The 27,881-nt window shown below is 35.7% G+C and overlaps 1 protein-coding gene across 2 annotated transcripts in view; it reads left to right on the top strand.

Annotated features, from left to right (window-relative positions):
• NAV3 (neuron navigator 3) overlaps positions 1-27,881 on the top strand; it is a 361,382-nt gene that overhangs the window by 97,094 nt on the left and 236,407 nt on the right. For both annotated transcript variants that reach the window (XM_065887341.1, XM_065887340.1), the window contains exons 2-3: positions 15,139-15,256; positions 15,886-15,938. In XM_065887341.1, coding sequence (XP_065743413.1) covers positions 15,139-15,256; positions 15,886-15,938 — 171 coding nt within the window. The remainder of the gene's footprint in view (positions 1-15,138; positions 15,257-15,885; positions 15,939-27,881) is intronic.

Genomic DNA, 27,881 nt, shown 5'->3' with positions numbered 1-27,881 from the left:
CCAGGGGCTTAGCACAGTAGCTGTTTATTTCTCACTCCCACAGTGAAAGGTGTTTCCTGCTTGTTGGTTGTAGAATTAGGGATGCTCTGTTTTGGACAGTCACTCAGAACTTATACTAATGATAGCTCTGCCATTTTCATCATGTGGCTTCCATATTCCACCTAGATATGAACTTCCAGCTGCACCGAGGGCAAAAAGGATGGAGAATACGGTGTGGGGTATTTTTATGGGCCTGGCTGGGAAGAGATGAATATCACTTCTGTTCACATCCCATTGGTGAGAAGAAGTCTACATTTTCCTACCTAAATGCAAGAAGAGGAGAGCTGGAAATGAAGTTCCTGTGTGAGAAGCTGCTTGCTAGAGGATACTCTATGCTGTAGAAGCTGGAACACCAGTTTTGGTGAACAGTAGCTAAAATGTAATAGGTTTTCTGACAAGGGATGGGAGTGGGGTCACTTATAGTCATGAAGCGGCTGGAAAGGCATTGCTAGTTAGGTCAGCTCTTCATAAAAATCATCCATTGTCATAATACATAGCTGATGTATGACCTTTCTTAGAATAGACTAGGAAATACATCAGATATGGGCAGAGAAGAAATTCGAGATAAGGGCATTTTGTGGAGATAAATTCGTTTCTGTGCCTCATTAATGCAATTAAAAAACAAAACATAATTGATCTCAGTATGCATGTGCAATAGTTCTTTGAAATGATTCTATGTTTGTTTTGGGGGAATATGTTTTTAAATGTAATTCATGGGTAACATGTTTCATGGATTATAATAATGATGCCTTATTTTGTATAATATATTTTGCTTTTGCAAATGTTTTCTATTACAGTTAATCCTCACAATAATCCTCTGAGATAGGCAGGGTAGATAAGGATATGATCCCTGCATTAAAGAGGAGGAAACTCAAGATCCAGTAGTAAGTGGTAGAACTGGGAAAGGAGCCCAGAATCTCTGACTCCAGGCTGTACTTCTGAAACCCTTCAAAAATTTAACTTTATTTTTTTTTCTCAGAGGGATTGGGAGTTAGAGGGCAACATCAGCTGAGATCGGCTTACCTGCTTAGTGAGAAGTTTTACTTCCTGAGCTGTCCACGTTGGGTGAATGTTCTAGACCATGTTTCACATCCTCTTGGGGAACAACTTCAATCACTGGAATAGATTTATAAGAAAATAGATTGTAAAATTTGGTTTGGGGGCTTGAACTTGAAATATTGGCCCAATTAGAGTCTTTGATTTCTATTTGCTACCTTGCATTTGTATATAAATACAGTATGAAATCATATAGTGAGCAGTCTGCCTTTTTTTTTTTTTTTTTATTTTGCATTTTACTTAATGAAGTGTAATAACTTATAAGGGATTTAAATTGAATCCTTAGCAGTCTACCTGTTGTGGTACATTTAAAATGAAAGGATTTCAGAATGAAATTTGGAGATTTTTATGGTGATTGTCAATGTGATGACTTCTAAAATCTTGGTGCTCTCGTCGGGGTCAAGAGACCACTAGTGTGGTTGTCCAATTAGGTGAGCAGGTTTACTCCGCAGCATGACAGAGCTGTACAGTAGATGCACTCCCCCTGATGGTCTTGGAGTTATGTGGCTCTAGCCCCTACCTGTGGTGATTTGGAGCTACAGCATGTCACTGTAGAGAAACCACCTGCAGGAAGCCGATAAATAATTGTGTCTGATTGGAATATAAATTGGATCCATCGGAGTGTGCTTAGCAAACAGCAAACTACATGACACATATCACCATGTGTCGTGTATACTACAACGCATGATAGTTTCAAAAATTTCAAATATTTATGAAAATAGGATATGGCCCCACGGGGATCAACAAAATCTTCCAAAATGTATTGTGTTTGCTTAGAATTCATGTAACAACGACAAAAAGAAGATGGCAAGAAAACAAATATTTTTAGAAGTCTCTCTTTGTCCCCAGAAATTTCACTCCTGCAGACTAGCAGCGGCTGGATGGATGTATCAGTGCCCCTGGGGTGATGCATTTCTATTTCCATTGCTCTTCATTGCAGCTTTTTAGCACAGCAGGAAGTGTGTTCTCTCTCAGCTTCCAAGTTTTATGTTTTTAGCCTAAGTAAATAGAATCCACCTGTTGTTCACCTCCTTGTAAATAGATTTTTTTAACCTTGATAAAACTTTGAAATGGATACCTACCTTTATTACTAAAGATTTTAACATAAGAATGAATGGTTTCAAAGAGCACTTATAGTCAGTATTTTCTGGGCTCACTGCGAGGTGTTTTTTGGTTTTGGGGGATTTTTTTGGTAGCAGGAGAATTTTAGGAGGTGAAGGAAAATACTATATAAGCTGTGAGTCTTTTGTTACTTTTAATTTCATTGAAATAACATTCTCTTTACAGTGAAACACAGTTTAAAGTGCTAGAAATAAACCCATTTTTATGTGTGAACATCATTGTCTATGCCAGTGGTCCTCAAATATTAGCTAGCATACATCAAAATCACCTGCAGAATTTTTAAAACTCAGATTACTGTTCCCACCTTTAGAGTTTCTGAGTCAGTGGTTCTAGGGTGAGGGCTGATAATTTGCATTTCTAACAAGTTCCTAGATGATTCTGATGATGTTGATCCAGGGGCCATACTTTGAAAATTGCTGGTCTATGCTTAATGTTTCTAACAGTCAATTCCTCACTGTTAATTATGGGTACGTGAGTGGAAATACCCAGGTCAGAAGCCTAGAAACTGAATTGCTAAGACTAATCGAGGTTTATTCTCTCTTACCTTTGTGTTTCATTAATATTATTTTCTTACGCATATTTTTCTGCCATATTATTTCTTCTTTGAAGGACGGTTGCTAATATTTACCTAGAACTTAACTTACATCAATTATCAGACTGAGATAAAAAGAAGGTAAAAGAATTTCATGTATCATGCTTTCTTTCCCCCCCCAGAAAAGTATGAGAAGTAACTAAGTTCTCTTAACTGGTTTTCTAAAATACTCTTTGGTACAGTTTAATATGCAGGTTTTAACACATGTCGTCACCTGGGTTATTAGAATTTTGCAAGCAGTTAGGATGGATTCCCCATAGAGCATTCTATAAACGCAGTGGCAATGCGATTGAAGTTAAGTGAAAAAAATTTAAATTAGCACCAGAATTGTACTGTATGGTTATAATATCCAACTCCTTTTTCAGAAATTTACAAAGTGTCATTTTCTCTGTAGAAGAAAAGATCATTAAAAAGCGCTGTGAATTTAAGACAGGGTAGATGATTCTTTATATATTTCATTTCTGGCAGAGTGTTTATCGGATTGTCCACTGATGAGGAAATTGCCCAGGATGATGGTGACACTTAAGGTTAGAGGAGAAAATATGACTCAAAAACCAAAACAGTCAGTACATTTGAAGTGGTCAGAAGGATCAGAGAGTGACATATGTGACCGCAAATAAATGCCAGGGAGTCTTCACAAGCGTGTGGGGAGTGATGATTTGGAAAAAAGATCGAGGTAGCTGGAATGTCACCAGATAGGCAAGGTGGAGAGAGACGAGGCAATCATCGTTGCAAGGAACACCTGGTGGGTTCTCAAAATTGGCTAACCTGCTCCCTGCCCAGTCCTTCCTTCCCTCCTCAGGGACAAACTATGTGTCTTATCCTTTTTAATGTGGCCACAGTACCCAGCACAGCACTGTGCAATCAGTGTTGGCTGATTTGATTTGATTATGCATGCCCCAGTTTGTATTCTGGTTTCATTATTTTCCCTACAAATAAACTGCAGGTTAAAAAAAAAAAAATCAGGAATTAGCATAGTAAACTCTATCTCTTGTTAGTTAGCATAGTAAACTATGCTATAAACTAAACTATAGTTAGCATAGTAAACGCTATCTCTTGTTTTCCTTTTAGATTACATTTAGGTCTGTTTCTGCTCATCTAAAAATTTCTTATTCCTATATGAAAGTACAGGCTTACCTCGTTTTATTGTTTCACCTTATTGCACTTCACAGGTAACTGCGTTTTTTGTTTTTTGGGGTTTTTTTTATGAATTGAAGGTTTGTGGCAACCCTGCATTGAGCTTTCCGAGCAGCATTTGCTTGCTTCGTGTCTCTGTGTTACGTTTTGGTAATTCATGCAATATTTCAGCCTTTTTCATTATTATTACATTTGTTATGATGATCTGTGATCAGTGATTTTTGCTGTTACTATTGCAAAAAGATTACGACTTGCTGAAGGCTCAGACAATGGTTAGAATTTTTTAGCAATGAAGTATTTTTTAATTAAGGTACGTACATTGTTTTTTTAGACATAATGCTATTGCACACTTAATAGACTACAGCATAGTTTAAACATAGCTTTTGTATGCACTGGGAAACCAAACACTTCTTGTGACTTGCTTTATTGAGATACTTGTTTTATTTAGATGGTCTAGAATCGAACCCATAATATCTCCGAGGTATGCCTAAAAGGAGATGTCATTACATTCCAAGCTAATCACTTGGGCTATAAATTTAAACAGATAAATGCAGTTGTAAATGAAAATATCAATATAATTTCAGTTTCAGTAAAATCTGAAACTTGAATCAAGTGGTACATTTGACAGCTGTGTGCCAAGGAAGTGTCACTGGGATGGGTAGGGTTGCAAGCATGAAAGTTGAGAATATTGATGTTGATTATTTGCTCCATCTGGCTTATGGTCAAAATAAGTACAGTTAGGCAGCCAAGGTATATTCTTTTCTCAGGTAGGAAATAACTCTCAGAGAACTTGAAAGGTTAAATGCAGTCATAATGGAAAGTGATATTTTTGCATGTATATGAATTTTAACGTTTATTTAAGACTGGTGATCCCTTCACATGGAATATATTATTAGTAATATATGTGACATGGACCAGAATTTTGATATACTAATCATCATTAAGAAGTTTTCTCTTTTGTAACCAAAAATCAAATATTTTTTAAGAATTAAGAAATATTTATATTTTCTTAAAATCTAAACATGAAAGCGTCATATATATCATGTATATATTATGTATATGGATTGTGTCTAGATGGACCAAAAGGCTGTGAGCCAGGCTTTTTTGGGTGTCTACTAAGTGGTAGACACCAACATTATAACGAAGTCTTATTCTACTCCTGCCTTTGACACTGTTTTATTCTTTTTTATCTACCCATCTGGTGTCTGTATTTTATTTTAGAGGATTTCATCAAATGTATGGTAACCTTCAACTCTGCATGTATCAAGTGTGAGACACTAAAAAGCTATGTTCACACGTCCACACATTTCTTAGTGTCCTCTGGGGTTCACTCTAGGTCATCCCCTGGCCAGCTGGTTGATCCACTGGGTACCTTGAATGTTGATGTCTGTTGGTCTTAGGGATGATAATTGTTGTCCTGGAAGGACTTTCCATTTCTGGCTGGAATGTGGAAGGGGCAGATATAATCTTGCATTTCTGAAGGAGAAAGAACCTAGGGCAGGAAGACCGTCGCTGGAGTCTCAGTATCAGGATGCATAATTTCATTTAATCCCTCATTTTCATTCCTATACCTCCACCCTCCTGTCTGACTGATATCTCTAAGTCTGGATTTTCCCCGGTCTGTAGTTCCTGCCTCTTGATGGTATGAGCGAGAGGTAAAGTAGCTCTTGTCTCTGGTTTCCCCCACCCCAACTTTCCACTTGGTCTGTTGCCCACACTTCCTGAGATGTTCTGGGATTCTGTGGGAAAATCTCTGCGTTGCTCTGATGTCTCCTTCCGCAGGCTCCTGTGGGCTTGATGTTCCTTTACTCCTCTTTGCTAAACCATGTATCACTCTTGCAGCTGCTTTCCATATTCATATACTGTAGTCATAGGAGATTGAGTTTGAGCCTTCGGTTTTTGTTCTTGCTGTCTTAAGGGAGAATTCCTAGAAAATACAGGGTGGAAAAGTTTTCATTTTACCATCCAGAAAGTGGGAGTCTTACATCTTAAGTCTTAGCCTCTTAAGCAGTCTCCCTTTACTGTTTTTCTCTATCCCTCATAGCTACACCAGAGCTAGAGTTTAGAAATACAGCCATATCTGTCATTTTTATGCCTCCTACATAAAAATAAGCTTTTACCTAAAATATTGATACAGCCCTCTTTACTTTACATAGGACCCCTGCCTCATTCCTGTCCTCTTCTCTCTAGCTTTTCCATGTGCCTCTTCCCCGTGTTCTGACCAAATGGAATTATTCAGGCCAAATGGATTCAGAATTTAGAATATGAAATACACCTCTGCCCCTTAATAAGTTTCACTATCCTTCTTCATATATATATATATATATATATATATATATATATATATATATATATGGAATATGCTTTCCCCTTCTCTCTGCTTATCAAAGCTCATCCTTTTGGATGGCATTCCTCAATCTTTCATCATTCTTCTAGGACCTTCATAGTTGTGGCTTTCTTTTTTCTCTTTTTTTTTTTTTTTTTTTGTCCATTTTTCTTTAAACAAATTCACTTTTAAGAACTGGAGTAAATTGGCTTCATAAGGAAACTTTTATTCTGAAGTCAAGTGGGAACTATCCTGTGATTTTTAGGTAGGAAGGTAAATTAGTTTATCAGATTTGCATTTTAAAGCAGTCCCTATCTATAGCGTATAGAATAGTTTAGCGCATATCCTGCCTAATTTAGAGACAGTTTCTAGGACTTTTAAAGCAATTTGGGTGAGAGATGATGAAAAGCTGAACCAGAATAATTACAGCAGTAATGGAGCCGAAGGGTCAAAAGATATTAAGGAGATAGAATTAACAGAACTGGGTCAGAGATTGGGTGTGACAAATAAAGGAAAAAAGCAAAAGGAAATTATCAGAGTTTATTTTATGTTTACTTTAAAATTTACCTGCTTTCATAGACCTTCTTCTGATTTTCTGGGGTTGCTGACTCATGAATATTCACTTTTAATCAACCTTCAAACTTGAAATTTTTTTAAAAAGTTCATTACTGGTATTTTTCTTGATGTAAAAACTGAGAAATAAACTAGCTGAGTTGAACCATTTACTTGGTGAATCTATTACATATATTGTGATGATGTTTATATTATAAAAGCTTTTAATGGGTTCATTTTATAATAGTCCCTCATAGCCCTCAGTATTGAGATTTCTAGAAGGTCTGCAAGAGTCATGACATTGAACTCCATGGATCTTTTGGTCATATCAGTTCTGTGATAGCAACTGAAGATCCAGTCCGTGATCAAATTTCAAACTGAGTAAAAATAGAATGTTTCAGGTCTTAATTCCATACTGTAATTTTTCTAATCTCCTTTGCCCAACATTGCCTATCACTCAGGGATTTTTGAATCATACACTGAGGTGTACAAAATTATAGCTTTTAAAAAGAATATATAGGGAATTCCCTGGTGGTCCAGTGGTTAGGACTCTTCTCTTGCACTGCAGGGAGCCCGGGTTTGATCCCTGGTAGGAAACTAAGACCCCAGAAGCTGCGCAGCGTGACCAGAATAATAACAATAATAGGCAAAGAGATAGATTCTATTTTTTTTTTAAAGAATATATATATAAGTTCACCTCTCAAATTCCTATTTCTGTACAGCAGGAGAAAATTTATTTTTCCCAATTCAAAGTATTCAGTTACTTCTGGTTTAAATTTCAGTCCTATCAGAAAAGGCCCAGTCAACTTCAGATCCTTCTTCCCTTGTACATCTTTCTCCCTGAAGTGATAGTCTGGGGAGGGTTGGTGAAAGGGTGCTAACTTCCACGGCACCATGATGCCACATCTTATGGGCCGTTAGTGCCCATCAGTGCCACTGTCTGGTAAGTGGTGAAATTTATGATGTCTGTCAGACTGGAGTTATTATCATAACCTGTGCTCACATATTTCTTGCTTTTTGTCCTTTCCCATATTAGGTCTAAGCATCCTTCCTGTCCTGGTTTCAAATACTCTCTGGGCTCACTTGCTTTCCCTTAGAAAATCCCATATGATTCTCAGGAATTGGAAGAAAAAAATGGATGCTTTCCCATAAGCTTTTGGTAGGTGTTATGCTTTGTGAGTCCTTCTCGGGTCCAGATGCTACTATGAAACTCCACCCAGAGAGGTGGCCTGTTAGGTCGAATCTTAGCACCTTTGCTTCCTTCCAATTCTCTTCCCAGGACTAATTCTTCTCTTTGTGGGAAAAAACACTTTCATCACTGGTCACTCTTCCCTAATCTACCGTTTATGGCTTATCTTTTATGTGCTTAGTCCTTTGCTGATTTATGTAATGTGAAAACCCAATTATTACTGTTGAAATTGTTGGTTTTCAAAACAGTTTCTTTCTGCTATGGATTAGAAGAGCCTATTTGGCTTCTCAAAACCTATAATTTGAATAAACCAGAGAGCAGTGCTTACAGGAATATATCACTACTTCTTGAATGTTGGGGAGAAACTAATGTGTATAAATAAATGCAGGGTTGAAACTAGCTCAACTGATATTTAAGATCATCTGACTTCATTTATAATATTTCCTAAGTAGGTTATAGGTTAGTGTCTTTCTGTTAAAATAGGCTCTTGACTGAAGAGTCTGTCTTTCCCCACCTACTTCTCTACATTTCTTTGATCATTTAGCACTCATTAAAAATAAATTTGTATCTCATTGAAACATTTGTATACCTCAGTGTGTAGTGTATGCAGTAACAAAAACAGTCATAATAATTTTTATATAACTGTCAGGTTACTTATAATACACTCATCAAATACTGAATTATGGTTAAAAAGTTCAGGAGCAGTTTGCTGTGATACACAAAGGCAGTGCATTATATTGTCAGTAGTGAAAAAAAAAAATCATCATAAACAAAAGTTTAAGACTCCATGGAGAACCAAAGTAGATCTTCTGATGTTGTTTTACTGTAACAGGGTAAAAACAATATGATGTCTATATTTTGTCTTCTATTTTTGTTTGTTTGTTTTACAGCATACTTATTATTTATTCATTTGCCGTTTCATTGAGAAATAATTGATATACATCACTGTATACGTTTAAGGCATACAGCCTGATGGTTTGGTTTACATATACTGTGAAATTATTACCACAGTACGTCCAGTTAACATCCAACTTGTCATATAGATAGATACAGTAAAAAGAAAAAAATGGGAGGGGGAGTCTTCTTGTGATGAGAATTCACAGAATTAACTCTCTTAACAAATTTCCTGTGTATCATATAGCAGTATTAACTGTAGTCATCATGCCACGCGTTACATCCTTAGTGCTTATTTATCTTGTAACTGGAAGTTTGTACCTTTTGCCACCTTTCTCCAATACCCCCTCGCCCTCCACCCTCCGCCTCTGGTAACCCCAAGTCTGATCTTTTTTCAATGAGGTTTTTTCATTTGTTTTTAGATTCCACATGTAAGTGAGATGATACAATATTTGTATTTCTCTGTATGACTTATTCCACTTAGCATACTGCCTTCAAGTTTCATTCATATTGTGGCAAATAGTAGGATTTCCTCATTTTCTATGAGTGAATAACATTCCATCGTGTGTGTGTGTATAAATTTATATATCTATATTTTATATATCTATATATGTACCACAACTTATTTTTCCATTCATCCATCGATGGACACTTACGTTTTTTTCTATGTCTTAGCTATTGTAAATAATGCTCCTATGAACACGGGGTTGCAGATATCTTTTTGAGTTAGTGTTTCTATTTCCTTTGCATATATTTCCAGAAGTAGAAATGCTAGATCATATGGTAGTTCTATTTTTAACTACTTGAGGATCCTCCATACTAATTTCCCTAGTGGCTATACCAATTTAAAATTCCACCAGTAGTACACAGGGGTTCCCTTTTCTCCATATCCGTGTCAGCATTTGTTATCTCTTGTCTTTTTGATAACAGCCATTCTAACAGGCGTGAGGTGCTATCACATTGTGGTTTTAATTTGCATTTCCCTAATGACTAGTGATATTGAACATCTTTTCTTATACCTGTTGGAATTTTGTGTATTTTCTTTGGACAAATGTCTATTCAGATCCTTTGCCTATTTTTAATTGGGTTATTTGTATTTTTGGTATTGAATTGTACAATTTCTTTATATATTTTAGATATTAATTCCTTTATCAGATTATACTGTTTGCAAATATTTTTTGCCCATTCCATGGGTTGTCTTTTCACTTTGTTGATGATTTCTTTTGCTGTGCAGAAGCTTTTTAGTTTGGTGTAGTCTCACTTGTTTTTTGTTTTGTTTTGTTTCTTGTGCTTTAGATGTCATATCCAAAACTTCATTCCCAAGACCCATGTCAAGGAATTTATTCCTATGTTTGTTTCTAGAGGTTTCATGTTTTCAGGTCTTAATCCATTTTGAGTTAATTTTTAAGTGGCATAAGATATGGGTCCAGTTTCATTCTTTCACATGTGACTATCTTAATTATCTCAGCAGCATTTATCGAAGTGACTGTCTTTTCTCCATTGAGTGCTCTTAGCTCTTTTGTCAAATATTAGTTGATTATATATGCATGGTTTTATTTCTAGGCTCTCAATTCTGTTCCATTGGTCTATTTATCTGTTGTTATGCTAGTACCATATTGTTTTGATGACCATAGCTTTATAGTATAGCTTGAAATCAGGAATATTGCCTTCTATTTGACCCTATTATTTTATAATTTACAAATTAGCACTGTAAAAGAAATACTATAGGATCAAATAATTAAGAGATCATTACAACTTGCAGCAGTTTTCCTTAATTAGTTAGGTCAACTACCTTTGGGTGGACAGCTAAGATTTAAGGATTTGACAAAAGTACTGTCTTATAATGCTAATAAACCAATTATGATTAATGTAAATATGAAAATGTGAACTAATAATACTATATGACATTTAACAAATATTTAGTAAGTGAAAGGCCATGTTCCAAAAGTATAAATTTATTAACTCCTCACAATAATCCCATTAATAGGTAATACTATTATTGCCATTTTACAGATGAGAAAAATCTTACACTGAGAGGAAATAAATGTTCAGTCAGTATCCACATGGATATTGAGTGGCAGAGCAGAAATTCCAACCGTATAGACTGTTCCTTAAAGAATACCTGCTGTTGCATAATAGGCCCTAAAACCCATGCTGATAAGTAAGAAATATAAAGTATGCCATGGTGCCTTTAATTTCTATTATTTTAAATTACTGTAAATGCATTATTAAACATACAACTGTGCTAGAGTTTCTAAGTAGCACTTTGGTAAATGTAATCTCATTAATTCTTCTGAATTGACTGAAATATAATTATTACATGAGATGACATTTATATTCATAATATTGCAGTTTAAACATCTGAAACCAGCTTTCCTCAGATGTTTTAAGGTAAATGATATTTAAAGCTTTGGTCACAACCTTGATGACTTAAACACTCAATGGCCCTGTAGACAATACCAAATATTGATTTACGATTGATACGATATTATTTTCAATTATATCAGTTTCTTCACTAAAAAAAAAAACTGTAATTCATACCATAGTCCTACAAAATAAGTACCACACATTTCACTCATTCAACTGAGGCTAAGAGGTTAAATGCTGTGATTATTTTTATGGGAATGAATCAAGGGCAACTTTGGAGCTCAGATCCAAAATCCAGACATGATTTCACCATTCTTTTGTGTTTATTTGAACAACAGATTCTAATGATGATTGACAAGGTTGATTGTATCTTCTCTTATCAGGTTATTACAGAAAGTTTATTGATGAGTTTTAAATATATATATTTATATACCATGTGTCCTTTGCTTGAAAACTGTCTCCTTAAAGACACAGTTCCAATGTCCACTTTTTTAAATTTAATTTTTTATTTTTTAAAAAACAGGAAAATATAAGTTTATATATACTTAATTTTAAATATATGTATAAGTTGCTTTGTAATTGTTTTATATTTCCTAATCTAGATTATAACCCTTTGAAAATCACTGATTTAACTTGAATCAGGTATCTTCTACACATGTCTGTTAGAAAGAGTAAGTAAATAAAGTGCATGGGACTTAGTTTTTAAATTCATTTATTTAGTCTGAATAGATTTTTCTGATTGCAGCTAAGTCAGAGCTACTATCTGAGCAAAGTTTCATGTGTTAGAGATGCTGGACGAGTCAAAGCACTCGGGCTTGGGATTCCTCTAAAAGGAATCCTGGACCAAGTGAAAACGTATTTCATGAGCTCAGCCAGAGGCTATCCCAACAAGGTCTTGAAGCCAACCAGCTGGTTTCCCATCTGTTTTCCCACCTGAGTCCCAGGAGGGATTTGGATAGAGGCTAAGGCACTGTTGACATGCATTTGGAAAATAAAAGTATTATTGTTTTTAGTTTTAATACATTCCATTCTGTGTATATTTAAATAAGTTAAATGAATATATTTTCCATAATTTAATGCCTTTATCAAAAAAGAGGAATCCATGCAACGTGGAGTTTGTTGGAGGTTGTGTCATGATGGAGGCATTGCAGGCCTGGATGAGAACATCGCAGCCTTAAAATTGGATGCATTCCCCTGAGTTTGGATGGCAGACAGATCTGTGGCCCCAGTGAATTAGATAGCAGGAGTCAGAGATGTGAGTAGTGTAAGAAAGCAACGAGTACAGTTTCTCCAGTCGTCAACCGCCAATACTTTCAAATTTTTTAACCTTTGCAAAATGATAACATCAACACATATTTGTTGGAAAGCCATCATAGCAAATAACACTTAGATGCCATAAACCGATAATAACAGCAGACCCTTTTTCAGGGCTAACTCTGTGACCAGCACTTTACAAGTGCTATTTTATTTATTCCTGACACAATTTTATAATGTAAGTATTATTATTATCCTTGTTTTTCAGATGAGGAATCAGGTTTAGAAAGGATAAGCAACTTGTTCAGTGTCCCAGGGGTGGCAAGCAGTCTGCTGGGCCTCAAAGCCAGGTCTGCTTGACTACAGAACTCATGTTCTTCATCTTTGTGGATCCTTTAAAGTCAATTAACTGGTGCTTATAACTCGCTGCCTAGGGGACAGGCACAAATCAAGCCTGGCTTGCCCTGAAATTTCTACTAGAAACCAAACAATTAATGCTATCATTTGATTGATGTGTAGATGAACGGAAAGTGCTCAATTTTTTATATTCTAAACAGTATAAATCCTTATACAATTAAAAGTTTACAATAACACAGGCAGACTCAAATCTTGAGGAAAATGATCACCAAATAAAAGTGTCTATCTAGAAATCATGTGTTTGTTTTCTAATTCAGGAGACAGTTGTGCAAGTGATTTTTCTCACGCTTTAATATCTTCAGTATAAAGAAGATCATGAACATGGAGAAAGATGTAGTGTTGCTGTCATGTATGTTTTTCTTATGCAACAGGATGCTTCAAATTATTTATGTCTTTCAGGACACTTAATACCACTACATATGCATTAAGATGCCACTTTGTATTTTCTAAAATAAAGGAACACCCTCTTTTTCTTCTATGTTGTATTTTGGAATGTTTGTACCTAGGATACATTAAAAAAAACTTAGTGGTCCCACTTTTAGGTTTTGGTCCTGTAAAAAATACTAGTATATGAATGTGCCAAGGTATCTTACAAGTTTAGATGCAGTGGAAACATTTTAAAAATAGTTAAATATCCATCAACAAGGGATTGATATTATGTATAATATTACATCAAAAATAATGAGAAAATATATGCAAAATGGTTTTAGAAGTGTTATTAAAATACTGTTACATAAAAAACTGAAAAATGCAGTGATAAGTAAAATTGAGCTAGATTTGGTTACGCATTCTGTCATGAGCATGTGTATGTGTGTGTAATATTGTGTCATGTGGTGAAGTGTCTAGGCGTAGAAAAAATCCTAGAACTATTTATACCAAGTTATTCAAAAGTGGGTGGGGTTGCAAGTTGTGGGGAAACCTCCATTTCTCAGTTTCTACACTTTTATTTTGTTTTCACAAAAACATGTATCAGTTTTGTTAGAAATAAAGAAAGCATTTTTTTATATTTTGCTCGGCACTCAGTGCTCATGACTACAAGGCTCAATTTACCTTTCCGATCTAATTTGTCACAATTTCAGGCGTCCTGCCTTAATTATATAATTTACAACTGTGCCCTTGATTCCTTTTTTCCTCTGCCTTTCTGTATCTTGTCCCCTCTGTGGGGAAAGCCCTTTCCTTCACTTCCTATCTTTAGGTTCTATTATGTTTATAGTTCTAATTCCAGTGCTTCTATAACACATTTTTATGTGTATATTTCTCAGTTAATTGTCCTCCTCTATTCTCATTTCAAATTTTGCATTCTTCTATCATATCACATATTATAATCTGCCTTGTAATAAATGTATTAATATGTCCATATGAGCCATTCATGAAATTAAAGTCTTAACTTATTTATTTCCTTACATTTAGATTACATTATATCAGTAAGTGCCTATAACATTGGAAAAGTTAGTAACATTTTATTTTTGTGACGTTTTTGAACAGTTTCAGTTTTTTCTTCTATCATAATCTGTTATTGGAGAGGCACCTCTACTTTATGTAGATTGCCAACCTTATGGCTCATAATCTGCTCGTCGATTCTGTATTGTGATTTCTATGTAATAACTGCATTTGCTTCCTCTATTCTCTTATATAAATGCATTTCAAGAGGCTGAAATGGGATATGACAGTTCAAATAAAATAGCTTAGGCATTTGCAATTATTTCATAAAATGATGCCAAAATATTGTCACATACAGTATCTCACATGACAAATTTAATTAAGTCTTCTCAGAGAAACACACATTTTTATAGTAAGATTCTGGTATAAATCAATCCAGGTGGCTTCCTTTTACAAGGACAGGCAGATTATTTTCAGTATGATAGAACCAGGGGCAAGAGAGTAAAAACTCAAACTGATTTGCAAACAGGAGCTTCCTCAGTAGTCATCCAGGAAGGGAGTTTTGCTGTGTCACAAGTGACTAGTCCCGGGTTGTGAAAAAAGAGTGAGTCATCCCCCTTTGAAACAAGAGATAAGTGGGGGAAAGAGCTGTTTAAAAATTATTTTACAACTATTTCCTTTGGAGCTATGACTCCTTAAGCTGGAATGTGATCCAGAATAACTTCCCTTTGAATCCAACATTTGTCTTAAGCATTTTTATTGCCTCTCTTTTCCCTCGTCCCATCTCACTTCTTCCCTCCCTCCGTTCAACAGATTTACACGGACTGGGCCAACCACTACCTGGCAAAATCGGGCCACAAGCGGCTGATCAAGGATTTGCAGCAAGACATTGCAGATGGAGTGCTGCTAGCAGAAATCATCCAGATCATTGGTAAGATCTGCCCTCTGAGAAAAGCCATGAAAGTTTCTGCGCCCACGCACTTCGGTAAAATACAATTTAATTTGGATGCTTAAGAACTTGGTCCATGTGTCTCTGAGATTAATGCAGCTCTCCCCGTGATTTAATTAAAATGTTTATGTGAGAATGTTTGAAAAAGGCAGTTTGGCCATACTTTTAAATGGCTAGAACTGTATCTTTACATACACTGAATTGTCAGAAATGAACGCTTCATTAAACCATATGTCTCCCATGTGTGCATTTCGTTAGCTGGAGCAACTCATACACTCTGAGATTCCTTGAAACTATATCCTGATCCAGCAGGGACAATTGTGAAAGGTTTCATGCCAGCAGTCATTTGGCACAGGCTAAGGAATTAGCAGCAACTTCCTTCTCACTCACTTTTTTTTTTATTTGCCTGATTTGTGCATATGGACCTGGCGGCTGCTAACAAGAGTGTCTTCTTGTACACGGCTTAGGAGGCAGAGTGAATGTAGCACCAGCATTTTGCTTGGTGTTTTTTTTTTTTTCTTTTTTTCTTAGTCTCCTTTTTTTGTGTTTCACTTCATGGCTTAAGCATGTCGTTCTTTTTTTCTCTCTTTTATTTTATTTCTTGGCTTTAGCAAATGAAAAAGTTGAAGATATCAATGGATGTCCTAGGAGTCAATCTCAGATGGTAAGAATCATGTTTATTCTGAATATATTGCTTGTCTTCACTTCCAGAGTTAACTGCATTTATAAATGGACTAGAAGTTTCTTTTGCATGTCTCTCTCCTTGTTTAAGAAACCATTTGATCATATTCTATCATATATATTTCTTTGGGCGCAATTTAGGAAGAAGTGATAACAACAATACAGTTGAATATGTATGACTCCTGAAGAACCAATCTCCAGTGTTTTATCAGATTCTTGACCTTTTTTTTTGTTCTGATGTCTGAATAATGTAACACTGGTCTTGGTGGCAATAAATCCCATTTCCAGTTTTAAGTGGAGCCTTTTTGTCTGAACAACTGGTTTGAAGAACAAAAGTTGCCACGTGCATTTTAAAAATATATGAATAGTATTTTCTTCGCTCATAACAAAGTCCAGTGTAAACACATGGACTCTTCAACACTTTTGGAGATAACTCTAAGGGCAGGCTGCTGGAATTTTGCTGAGCAGGGACTGACTAGGAGATATGATTCATAGCCTTTTCCAGAAAGTTGTCGATCTAGAGGTCTGTCTGTCCCCCAGCCCTCTCTTATTTTTACCACTTGGTAAAGCCTAGAGTTTTATAATAAAATAATAGATTAATAAACTGCTGAGATAAAAACCCACCCCTTTCTTAATTAAATAGCCACAACTTTATTTTATAGGACAATATGAAACCAAAATGCCTTAACTGAAGTTATGTCAGCAGATATAATCAGGAATGACAGCCAAAATCCACAAGATGAGGTTTCCTCCAAAACTCTTTTTAGCATAGAATAGGCATTTAAAATAAAAATAATGAGTACTTAATTGACAGAAACTGCAAGAATGAAAAAAATGATGAACTGTTTTGACCTGCTGACCTGCTTTATTTAATGTCAGAAAACTGAAATCCAAAATAATAAAAAGAATTTATTTTTAAAGAGTGATTAACTAGCATGTCTGGGTGTGTGTGTGTGTGTGTGTTTAAGCACTCCTCTAAGGCCCTACTACAGTGTCATGAACTCTGTGTCGCTCTTGTGAAAAAAATCACTATAAAGAAAGATTCTCTGTAAAACATTTCAGTTTTAAGGAAACTTCCTGATCTAATTACTCTGGGCACAAAGACGACTCTATTAAAATTAATTATAGTTATTTCCTGAAGTTTTACTGGAAGTAGTTATAATACCTTTAGGCCCTGCTATAATAAAAGCTGCACGATGATGGGAAAGACATGTAACTTCTCTGAGCCTCAGCTTTCTCATCTGTAAAATGAACCCTAATTATGATATGATAATGACATATAATTATGGACATTCTTTACTACCTAAACTGATATGGAAATGCAAAATAGTATTGCTACAAACTTTATAAAGAGCACATTCATGAATTAATACCTGTTAAAATATTTTTAAGGCTTTATATTAAAAAGCTCTATAGTCCCTGAATATCATATGTTATTTCTCAAACCCAACACTGTTGGTTTTACTTTCATTATTTCAACCATAAAGAGATGTTGGATACTAAAACTCTTATGTTCTCTGCTGGCATTCCAATTTGATTCTGATTACAGTTCAATAAATAGCCAAGCTATTACTTCATGACAGATAATAAACAAATAAACCTTCAAAACTCATAACTATAGATAGAGATGCGGTCCTTAGATATTTATCTGAAACATCTGTGCCTAAAATTCTACAAATCTGAAAATATTCTCATGGGTATAAGACTCTCTTAATTTTATTACTTCCTGTTCCTTATTAGCCCCCAAATGTCATGCAACATCTAGCATACATGTTATGTTGATATTTCTGCTTCTGATTTAAAACAAACAGAAAAACCAAAACCTGAGAAATGCAAATGTTATAAAATAGGTGATTATTTTTTTCCAGCCAAAAAGTTTTAGTCAGAATTACACTGAATTTTGAGTCACGATGACTTGTACCCTCATTTTTTTTGATGTGGTTGAATTTCTAACCTGAAATTGGCATGCCTTCAATAAGGTGATTCAGAAGAATACATATGACACAAATGTAACTTTTTTGGCGGAATTATTTTTGCCTCTGTTCTTAAGAATTGGCATCGGTACTATGTTACTATGTTACTAATGAATAAAAATTCCAGATTTTAAGTGAGACAAAAAGTAGAGGAAAGAGAATTATGATAGCATGACTAGGCTTATAAATTTCATACATCTTTTCCAAACAGGATGTTGCCTGTTTCTTTATTGTGTAACAACCGAGCAGTGCTGTGTTAGTAACGGCGAGCACTGTCCTTACTTATAGAACTACTTGTCCAATGCTTTTTATATATCTGATTTTTCATGGCCTTTGGTTGGCGTTCATGTTTAATAACAAAAGGTAAGGTAAAACTAGGTCTGCTACTGTTTCTAGTTACAAATTGTCTTTTTTTAAATTTCAAACTTGGTAACCTTTATTGGATCATTTTCAGCCTTTAGTAATAGAAGTTCTCTCATGGTACGAATGTATGGTATATTGATGAATAACAGCCAGCTATTCATATTTAGGCAATATTAACTGAGCACATAAGGCACCAGGTGTAGGGACAATTGAGGATCAGAGGAGCAAATTTTCAAATAAATAATAGCAACAGTGTTAATAGGGAAGAACAAAAGGAATGTGAAGGAAGTGAGCTTGGTATGTTCCAGAAGCAGAAGACGACTGTGGTTTGAGCACAGTGAGAGGTGATTGGAGGGGACGACGGAAGCCTGATTATGTAGGACCAAAGGAAGGAGTTTGTATGTTACTCTAAGTTGATTGAGGAGCCTTTGGAGGACTTTTAAAGCTGGGCTGTGTTGTGATTTGATGTAAATATTAAAAATGATCACCCCAGGTGCTTTCTGGGCATTGTAGAATACTTAAGTGTTGGCCTTTGGTTGGGTATGGGAGATGAAAAATATAGGGACTGTGCAGTGGTCCCCGATTTTTTGGCCTGAATGAGTAAGTAGTTACCATTAAACCAGATGATTATTATAGAGGGAGAAAACAGGCTAAAAGATGAAGAAGGGAAGAGGACAAATTCAGATTTTGACAAGTAGAATTTGATGTACCCATTGGAACGTGAAGTAGGAGGTTATTGGAGGCAATTAGGCATGTGATTCTAAAGGCCAGAAGTAAGATATTGGTTAGAATATACCTACTGCGTAGATAATGGTTAAAGCCATGGACAAGGACGAGATCTCTAGGAGGTCTGTGTAAAGTCAGAAAGGAAGAAAGCTGAGGTTCTCACACTGAGGAATACCAACATGTGTGTGATAAGCAGAGGTGAAGGAGTCAGAAAAGGGTGAAAAGAATGGTGAGAAAGTGAGCCCATCACTGAGAGAGTGGATCAACAGATATGGATTGTTAATCCTTAGGGTAGCTGTGGTAGCTTAAGCTGTAGTACATACTTGGACTAACCCAGTGGGACAGGGCAATGTAAGATGGGGAAAATGTGGCAGATGCTGTCAAATGCTACCTAGTCAATGGGTTGGTATACCAGAAGGCAGGAGAGTTAGTTTTGGTAATTAGACAGGCGTTAATGACCTTCATGTAAACATCTTCTGTAGAGTGATCATGTGTTCAAGAATAGCTGAGAGGTGCAGATATCCACTGAGTCTTGAATGATCTCTCCAGGACTTTCCTGTTGAAGGATGAATAAAAAATATATAGTTTGAGAGGAAGTCAAGGTGAGGGGAGTTTTTGCAAGTGCGGAAGTAGGCAGAGAAGGAGGAAGCAATAGGGAAAGGGGAGGATCCAGGGGGATGGGGAGACAAGTGACCATGCCAGATCCTCAGGGATGTGGCAGAGGAGGAAATTTGGAGTCTGTGTGGAAGATTTAATGTTGGAAAACAATGGGGATACACTTTCCTTTCATAAGGGGATATGATTGCTTGAAGAGGTGGTATTTGTTAGTGGATTACGTAGAAATGGAAGGAATTCAAATCAATATGATAATGACTTCAAACTATTAGATACTATTAATGTGCTCTTTTCCATGTCATTCTCTAATGGTTACCTTATAATATAAAGAAAAAACATTGATTATAGTATTTTATAGCAGATAAAGAAAATTCAACAAAAATTCTTTCAAATATCATTGGCTAAAGGGCACATATTTAAGAAAAATATGAACTTGTCTTTATTAGCAGGATTATTGAGAGGTTGATTCATATTTATTCCAAGTTTCAACTGCTATATATTGCTATCTTTCCTTAATAAGTTTGAGACCAAACTCATCCTGAAAAACACAGAACTAAGTTTGTAGGAGCTTATTCAACACTATATTTAACCTCATCCAAAGATGAAGTTACTAATGTGGATGACACCTGTTAAGTAATTTCTAGGTGGGTGGTATCAGGATTCAAAATATATGCTGCATGCCACAACTCTGGTGAGATTACATGAGGAAATAAATTAGCCAACTATAAATACCAGGAACATCCAGAATGCCCAGCAGATTAAAAATAGCAGAAAAAAAATGCCCAACATGTATTTGAAATGCAGAGGCACAAGTGCAAGGTTCTTAGACAAAAATGTAAGACACGTAGAGGAAAAGTTGTTTTGAAAACAAAATTTTCTTTATTTTAAAATAGACCATTAGAGCACTTGGCCAGTTAGCTCAGTTGGTTAGAGTGGGGTGCTAATAAACTAGGCCATGATATTTAATAATCTTCATAAATGCATGGAGGGGTTAGGAAATTTGATCATGTGAAATAGTTGCAAACCAAGAATTAGATGGTGGGGCAGAGGTGAGGGCGTGGTTCCCAGCCTGTCCTTCCTCTTCGCTGCTTCCTCCCTTCACCTCACTCTAATAGCTCGACTGGTTTTTTCAGCCACAACATTCTCCCTTCTTTTCTATCATATCATATTGTTTAAAATTTGCTGAGATGCGGATTTTTGGAAAACTTGTGCCTCTTACCCTTTTCTATTCCTAGGAGATGAAAAATTAGGTTTTAGTCTTCCCTTAATTCTCTGATTCCATGTCCCACGGGGTTATGGCTGCCACAATAATTACCATCATGGATTTCACAGGCATCTTTATTCCATTTCTATAGTTTACAGCAGTCCAGACAGTGAAACTATTCTTGACAGAAAAAGTATCCTGTTCTTTTATCACCATGCTGTCCTTTTAAGTTTTAATTCTTTCAGCCACTGCTTGTTATTGCTGCCCTTTTAAAGGATCTATTTAGGTAAGATAAGAAGATGAGGCTCCTAACCAAATAGGGAAGAGATAAAATATTGGAATGCTCTAAAGGTTTAGTAAAATCTTATAAATGGCACGCTGCAGGATGCTAGCACTATGACTCAGAGGAGTGGAATATTGCTAAGTTAGTCCATTCACATGATCCCCTGCCATTTTGAAACTGTTCATCTTCTGGAATGTCTAGAAAAAGATAGCTTAATGAAGACAAATGCTTTCCTACAAATAGAGCTCTGATCTCTAAAGAAATAGTAACTGAAAATCTCTACTTTGTAGTTTCCTTAATGATTCATTATTTTTATTTAGGCTCCCACTTCAGGAGAAAAAGCATAAACTACAAGTATTAGGAAATTTATATTAAATGATTAGAGTATCACCCTGATGATTTTTAAAACTGAGTTTGTCTCTAGAAGTTGCTCTGTATACTTGTAAAGTTTGAATGAAGTAATTGAAATAACATGGGGGTGCTGAGAGTAAGTGTGTCATGTTGAAAGGACAGTGGTCACTGGAATTCTAATTCTGATTAGATGATCCAGGAAAAAGAATTCAGTAAATGCTCAGAGTTTTCACTCATTTCTGTAATGAGGAAAATTAGACTGATTAAAGTCTGTTAGAACTCCGACTTGCTAGACTGATTTAATGAAACACCAAAGACCACGGTCTGTTCAATATTTCATCTTATAGATATACCTGGGTTTTTAATCTTTATAGCTTTTTAAAACTACATTCATAGTAAAGTAAGCAAGACATTTCTTAGAATATATTACGTCTAATTTACAACAATATTTTTATGAAAGTTATGAAAGTTATCTGGTCTGCCATTCAGAAATTAAATAAATGCTGAAGACACAAGAATGCTTTTCTACACTAATTTTATATTATAGAATAAATAGTGTAAATGTTTTTCTTATGAGTATCAATATTTAAATTGGTTTGTGCCGTTAGTAGGACAAATAGAAATTGAAGTTAAGTAACTCCCTTTGGGTTGGACACCAGATTCCACATACAAATTTTTTCCTTCTTTCTGGAGACAAGATATAAAATATTTCTGGTTTTGCAGGTAGTTGTTAAGCTTTATTCTGTACATAAAAAATTGCAAAGGTACTTAATATTTCTACTATATATTTAAATACCAACCACTTTCTTAAACATTTAGAATGTTCTTTATCCTGATAGTTTTGACTTAAAATGCTGTAAGTTGTTTCCCACTGATAAGCCACTATCTGAGTAAACACAAAATACCATCATACCTTGTATTAGAAAACATATTTTGCAGCAATCCTTTTGTAATTTTAGTTTTATTACCCTCACTAATCTAGTTTTTTTTTTAAAGAACTTACTGCTCCATCTTTTTCAACCCTTCTTGAAATTAATAGAAAATTAACTGAGAAATTTAATACTCAGTACTAAAAAATATGAAATAAGAGCAGTTTTTAAAACCCTAGTTCAGAAAACCATATACTAAGATATGAAGCCATTTTAAATATGACCTATGATAGTCTTAGCTTAAAAACCTATGGTGATTAAACAATGTTTTTAAAAAAATACTTCCATAGGACAGAAAAAGGAAATGAAATGGGGGAATCTTATTCACTTGATCTCAGTATAATCATTTGGCAAGTATATCTTTGATAAAATAAATTATTTGAAAATCAGTAGATGTACCCAATCTACTTGTTTTATGATATTACATTTAAATGATTTTAATATGAATTAAATTAAACTGACCTGTGTGGATAGCCACAGACAAAATTCATGACATGTCTGGTTACACTTTGAAAAATTATATTGCCCGTTTGATTTGTATTAGCCATGTTTCAAACATTAAAAAAATATTATGAAATCATATCATAGAAGCATCAAATTTTAGAGATGGACCTGAGAGTTCAGCCATATCAGTATCGCTTATTGATTCATCTTCAGGTTGAATGTCAACCATCTTTATCCAGTGCTGTACTAGATGCTTTGCTTGCATTTTTCATTGAGTCATCATAGCAAACCTACAAAAGAACTTGTCTCACTGAGGCTGCCTGTGTCCCTATTTAGTAAGTGGAAGAATCAGTGTTTGGTCTCACGTCTATCTGAGTCTAGGCCAAATTGCTTTAAAACTTATTAACAAATGCATTTAAAAAAATACGGCCTGGGACTCAAGTCTTGAGATTTTGATCTCTTCCTCTTCTTCCCCCTCCCCCTCTTCTTTAAAGTTTGGATCCCTCTCCCCCCGCTCCAAACTTGCAATATAAATGAGCATTTTTCTTTAATATTATGCTTGTTTCTTCCATCTATGACAGGAATAAAAGCTTTGGTTAGGTTGGGAGAGGGTGTGGGCATATGAGATAAATAATGATTTATAAATTTTGTGGTGAAATTATGCATTTGGAAAATAATTAATTGTTATATGTAACTTTAGCCCTATATCTAAACAGATATTATTTGTTTAGAATGGTCTTGTAACTTCATAATAAAAGAGTAAGATTCCTTGTTTTGTTTTGTTCTCTGAAACAAACCGAGAAGCAGGAATTATTAAAAACCTACAGAGTATATTTTCAGGTCAATGAGTACTGACATAGTATTTTATAATTTTATATTTATAATACTTTATATTGGCAATTATAGCCTATAATGAAGATTTAATGTCATCTATAATTGGCAACTAATATTAAATGATGTTCATTATTCTCTAATCACCAAGTCAGTTAAAGCAGAATATAGAATTTTAAACAAAAAATAATTTTTATCTGATAAAATTCTAATAAATTTTCCATATCTGTACCCTTATCTATCTATCTATCTAGTCACATACACACTTCTGTTATATATGTGTTTATATAAAGCTTTCCTAGTATGAAAATTTATACATACACACATGTACACACAGACATAGATACACATATGCCTAGTATGGAGCTAAGCTCCTCATAAACATCTGTAATCTGAGGCTTCAGCAGAGTAAAAACTTTATTTCTAACAGTGTGTAAATTGCATAACTATGATTCAAACACAGATTTATTTGACTGCAAAACTTTAAACTATTATACTATAGTGCTTAATTAATGAACTGACTCCTTGTAGCTAACCCCAGACCAACTAAACACAAAAACAAACTGAAGAGCTAAACAAAATTTCTATCTCCTACCTCTCCCTATCCCACAACACAAACTAACGAGATAGGAGAGGAAAACATGGGACATAGCATTCGATGACGTGAAATACCTAAACTGTACCTTTCACCTCCCCTCCCCACAGACTTAACAAATCAAACCTCAGAGGGCAAGGCCTAGAACTCTGCATGCTTACAGATCCCAGCTGACCCTTAGGCTTGCTAAAGTTTTGGGATATACTGCTCTGCTGCACTAGTTTCCTGGGACTGCTATAACAAATTATCACAGATGTGGTGGCTTCAAACAGTAGAACTTTAATCTCTCACTGTTTGGATGCCAGAAGTCTGCAATCAGTATCACAGGGCCAAAATCAAGGCTTCAGCAGTCCTGTGTTTCCTCCAGAGGCTGTAGGGGGAATCCATTCCTTGCCCATTCCAGCTTCTGGTGGCTGCCAGCGTTCCTTGGCTTGTGGCCACATCAGTCATTCTGTATGTTCATCTACCGGGAGATAAAAATGCATTGGTTAGTTGTGAAATAATTTGGAATCATTTAAACCTTATGAACTTAGAATATGGATGGAACAAATAGATTTTGCATACTCTTTCTGTCCTTCCTTTCACACGACACAATTTCATCCTTACATTCAACCACAGATTTATGGAGCACCTATCTTGTGCCAGGCCTGTAGCCTAACTGCCTGTCAATCATGTAGAGAGCTTGAGTCAGAAGCTGGAAATGGCTCAGTCAGAATGTCTAAATTATAGTGGTAGAAAGCATAATGTGGCAGAAATGGTGATTTCATTGGAGACTGACAGGGTTGTGTTTGAATTCTGGCTCTGCTATTTATTAATTGTGTAAACTTGTACAAAGTATGTCATTTCTAAGCCTCTGCTGAATGGCCAAAATAATATCAAATTTACCAGAGTCTGTGGTAAAGATGAAAAAAGGGTTTTGCATTTGCAGTAAATAATACCCATGCTTAAAGCTGTGTATGAGACTTCCCTGGTGGCGCAGTGGTTGAGAGTCCGCCAGCCGATGCAGGGGACACGGGTTCGTGCCCCGGTCTGGGAAGATCCCACATACCGCGGAGCAGCTGGGCCCATGAGCCATGGCCGCTGAGCCTGCGCATCCGGAGCCTGTGCTCCGCAACGGGAGAGGCCACAACAGTGAGAGGCCCGCGTACCGCAAAACAACAACAACAACAACAAAAAAACTGTGTGTGAACTCCCTTCCTGTGCTGGGTTAAGTGGTGAAGGAAAAAGTAGCTTTCAAACCATTTCCCGTGCTTCTCTTCTTGACATGTAGTGTCCAGTTCCTCACAGTGCAGCCTGTTCACCTAGTGTGTTATGAAGTTAATATTTTACAAATGACATATTAAAATTAAATACACTAAAATAGACTTTTTAAAAATCAGAGTGCATTGCAGATAGAATGGGTAGAAATTGACTTGTGAAACTTTTATTAATTTCTATCTATAAACCTATGTATATACTGTGTGGTCATATAAAATAGATATCTTCAGTGCAACGCTGACCATTTCTTTCGCATCAGAAACACCATTAGTGCCCTGAGCTCTACTATCAAGCCCAGGCCCTTAGCAAGACGTGGAAGATGTTCCACATCTAGCCCCTGTTTATCTCTATGGCCTCGTCTTCTGCCGCTAGATTTTCCAGATCTCAAGATACTTGTTCCTGGAGTCTTTCTGCCTGTTCTCTCCTCCAGCATAGTTTCTTGAAACCTTCTGAAGGCCACCAGCCTTTGGAGGGGCCTGTTTTCGCATTGATAAACAAAGATGTTGTGGAGAAAGATTTAAGTGGGGTTCAACTCTTAATATTCCTGGCTATTCTGAATTCCCCAGTCCCTTAACTAATGGTGTTTCTCAACCCTGACCAGTTCACATATTGCTCCTTCTTTGGGTTCACTTCACCCCACATCCTGTTATTTGGTTAACCCTTCCTAACCTTTCAGGGACTGGCTCAGGCTTCCCTTGAAGCAGAAAAAAAAATAATGTGGGAGTTAATGATACAGGCTCTGTTTTTGACATATTCTCTCTGTGTATCCTTGAGCATCTCAGTTTAATTCTCTGATCAACACTTTTATCATTGGAAAAATGCTATAATTATGGCAACTTCAGAAGAAGGTATCTCTGTAACCATGATAGAGAAGTCTTATTTACTAATAACTTTCTCCTTTCCTGGTCCGTTTACCTCTGATCATGAATAGACTGTTCTGCATGCTTCTTTAGGAGTCTGTGTTTCTCTGATTATAACATTCATCACATTACATTGGAATTATCTCTCCTGTGAGACTATATATATTTTTAAGGGCTTGGACATGTCTCAATGAATAAATAATTGTTATGGAGTGAATGAAAGCAAACATCTTAAGAATATTTAACCAATGCAAAAACACTGTTGCATTTTACTTTAATTCTTCAAACATTTATATTTAAAAGTTATATTAAAATCTTTGGCTAAAATCTATATAATTATTTGAATTTTATGATAGGATGGGATTTTGCTCAAACTGAGCCATCGTATCTATTTATTTTTGGTTGAAATCAAATGTAATTAATTTATATAATGATACTAGCAGTGTATGTTTATCATGAAAAATAGGAAGACTCATTAATTAAAAATAGCACAGGTCACAAAAGAACTTACCATTGGAGAGAATGAAAGTTACGCTTGCTTTACATTCTTCTACACATTCTCTGTGTATGATTCACAGCAGCAGAACCTCAAACATGCCCTAACCAGGATGCATTGTGTCTATAGAGAGAACTCAGTCTTTGAAATATTACGCCTACTACCTGTTTTACGATTATTTAGCTTTTTATATTGCAGTGGTTTTAGGATCCCAGGGGGCATCAGAGCCTTTTCAGTTCCAGGCCAAATTCAGCTCTGTAAACATAATTGCAGAAAGGAAAGGCTGGCATGGTCTGTTTTCAGGCATCCTCTTGAGCAATTGTGTGTTGCTCTAAGCTGCTCTGCTGGGCATGGCTGCTCCCCCTTCTGAAGCTTGTCTAACCTTCTCAGAATCAGACTTCTCCTGTGCATCCAAATGACACTTCTTCTTTGAAGCTTTCACCAGATCCATAGTGAAAATTGATAAATCCATTCTCTTCACTGCCTTATAGTGTTCTCTGTAATTCTTTTTTGGACTGTTATGCCTTGTGTTATGGTGATTTATGAATCTTTTTTCGTCTCTTCAGCTATTTTACAGCTCACGAAGCTCACAAAGGCAAAGACCTTATAGTCATTTTTACATCCCTTAACCATCTAGTAGAGCTGTTTGCCCATAATAAACAGTCAATAGTGGCTGAATGAATTGATTACTTGTTGTTAAGTGTTGGTGCCATGGTTAAAATTTAATCACAAACTGATCTCAATTGATACTAATCACACTCAGAATGTAATTTCCATTAAATATCCGTAAGTAAAAATGAAAGAAACCTATGAATAGGCAAGGCATAATTTTGTTAATATTGTGAAAGATGCCTCCAATTACATCTTCCCAAACAGGTTATCCTAGTTTTGTAGTAAAAATACTAAAAGGATGGGTGGCATCAAACGTGCCACTTAAAGTTCATGAGTTCAATAATTGGGAGATTGGGATTGACATATATACACTATACACTAATATGT

The sequence above is a fragment of the Phocoena phocoena genome, chromosome 11, assembly GCF_963924675.1.
Source record: "Phocoena phocoena chromosome 11, mPhoPho1.1, whole genome shotgun sequence".
In the NCBI taxonomy this organism is placed as follows: Eukaryota; Metazoa; Chordata; class Mammalia; order Artiodactyla; family Phocoenidae; genus Phocoena; species Phocoena phocoena.
The sequence above is the reverse complement of the archived record's forward strand: the minus strand, read 5'-3'. Positions and strand labels throughout refer to the sequence as shown.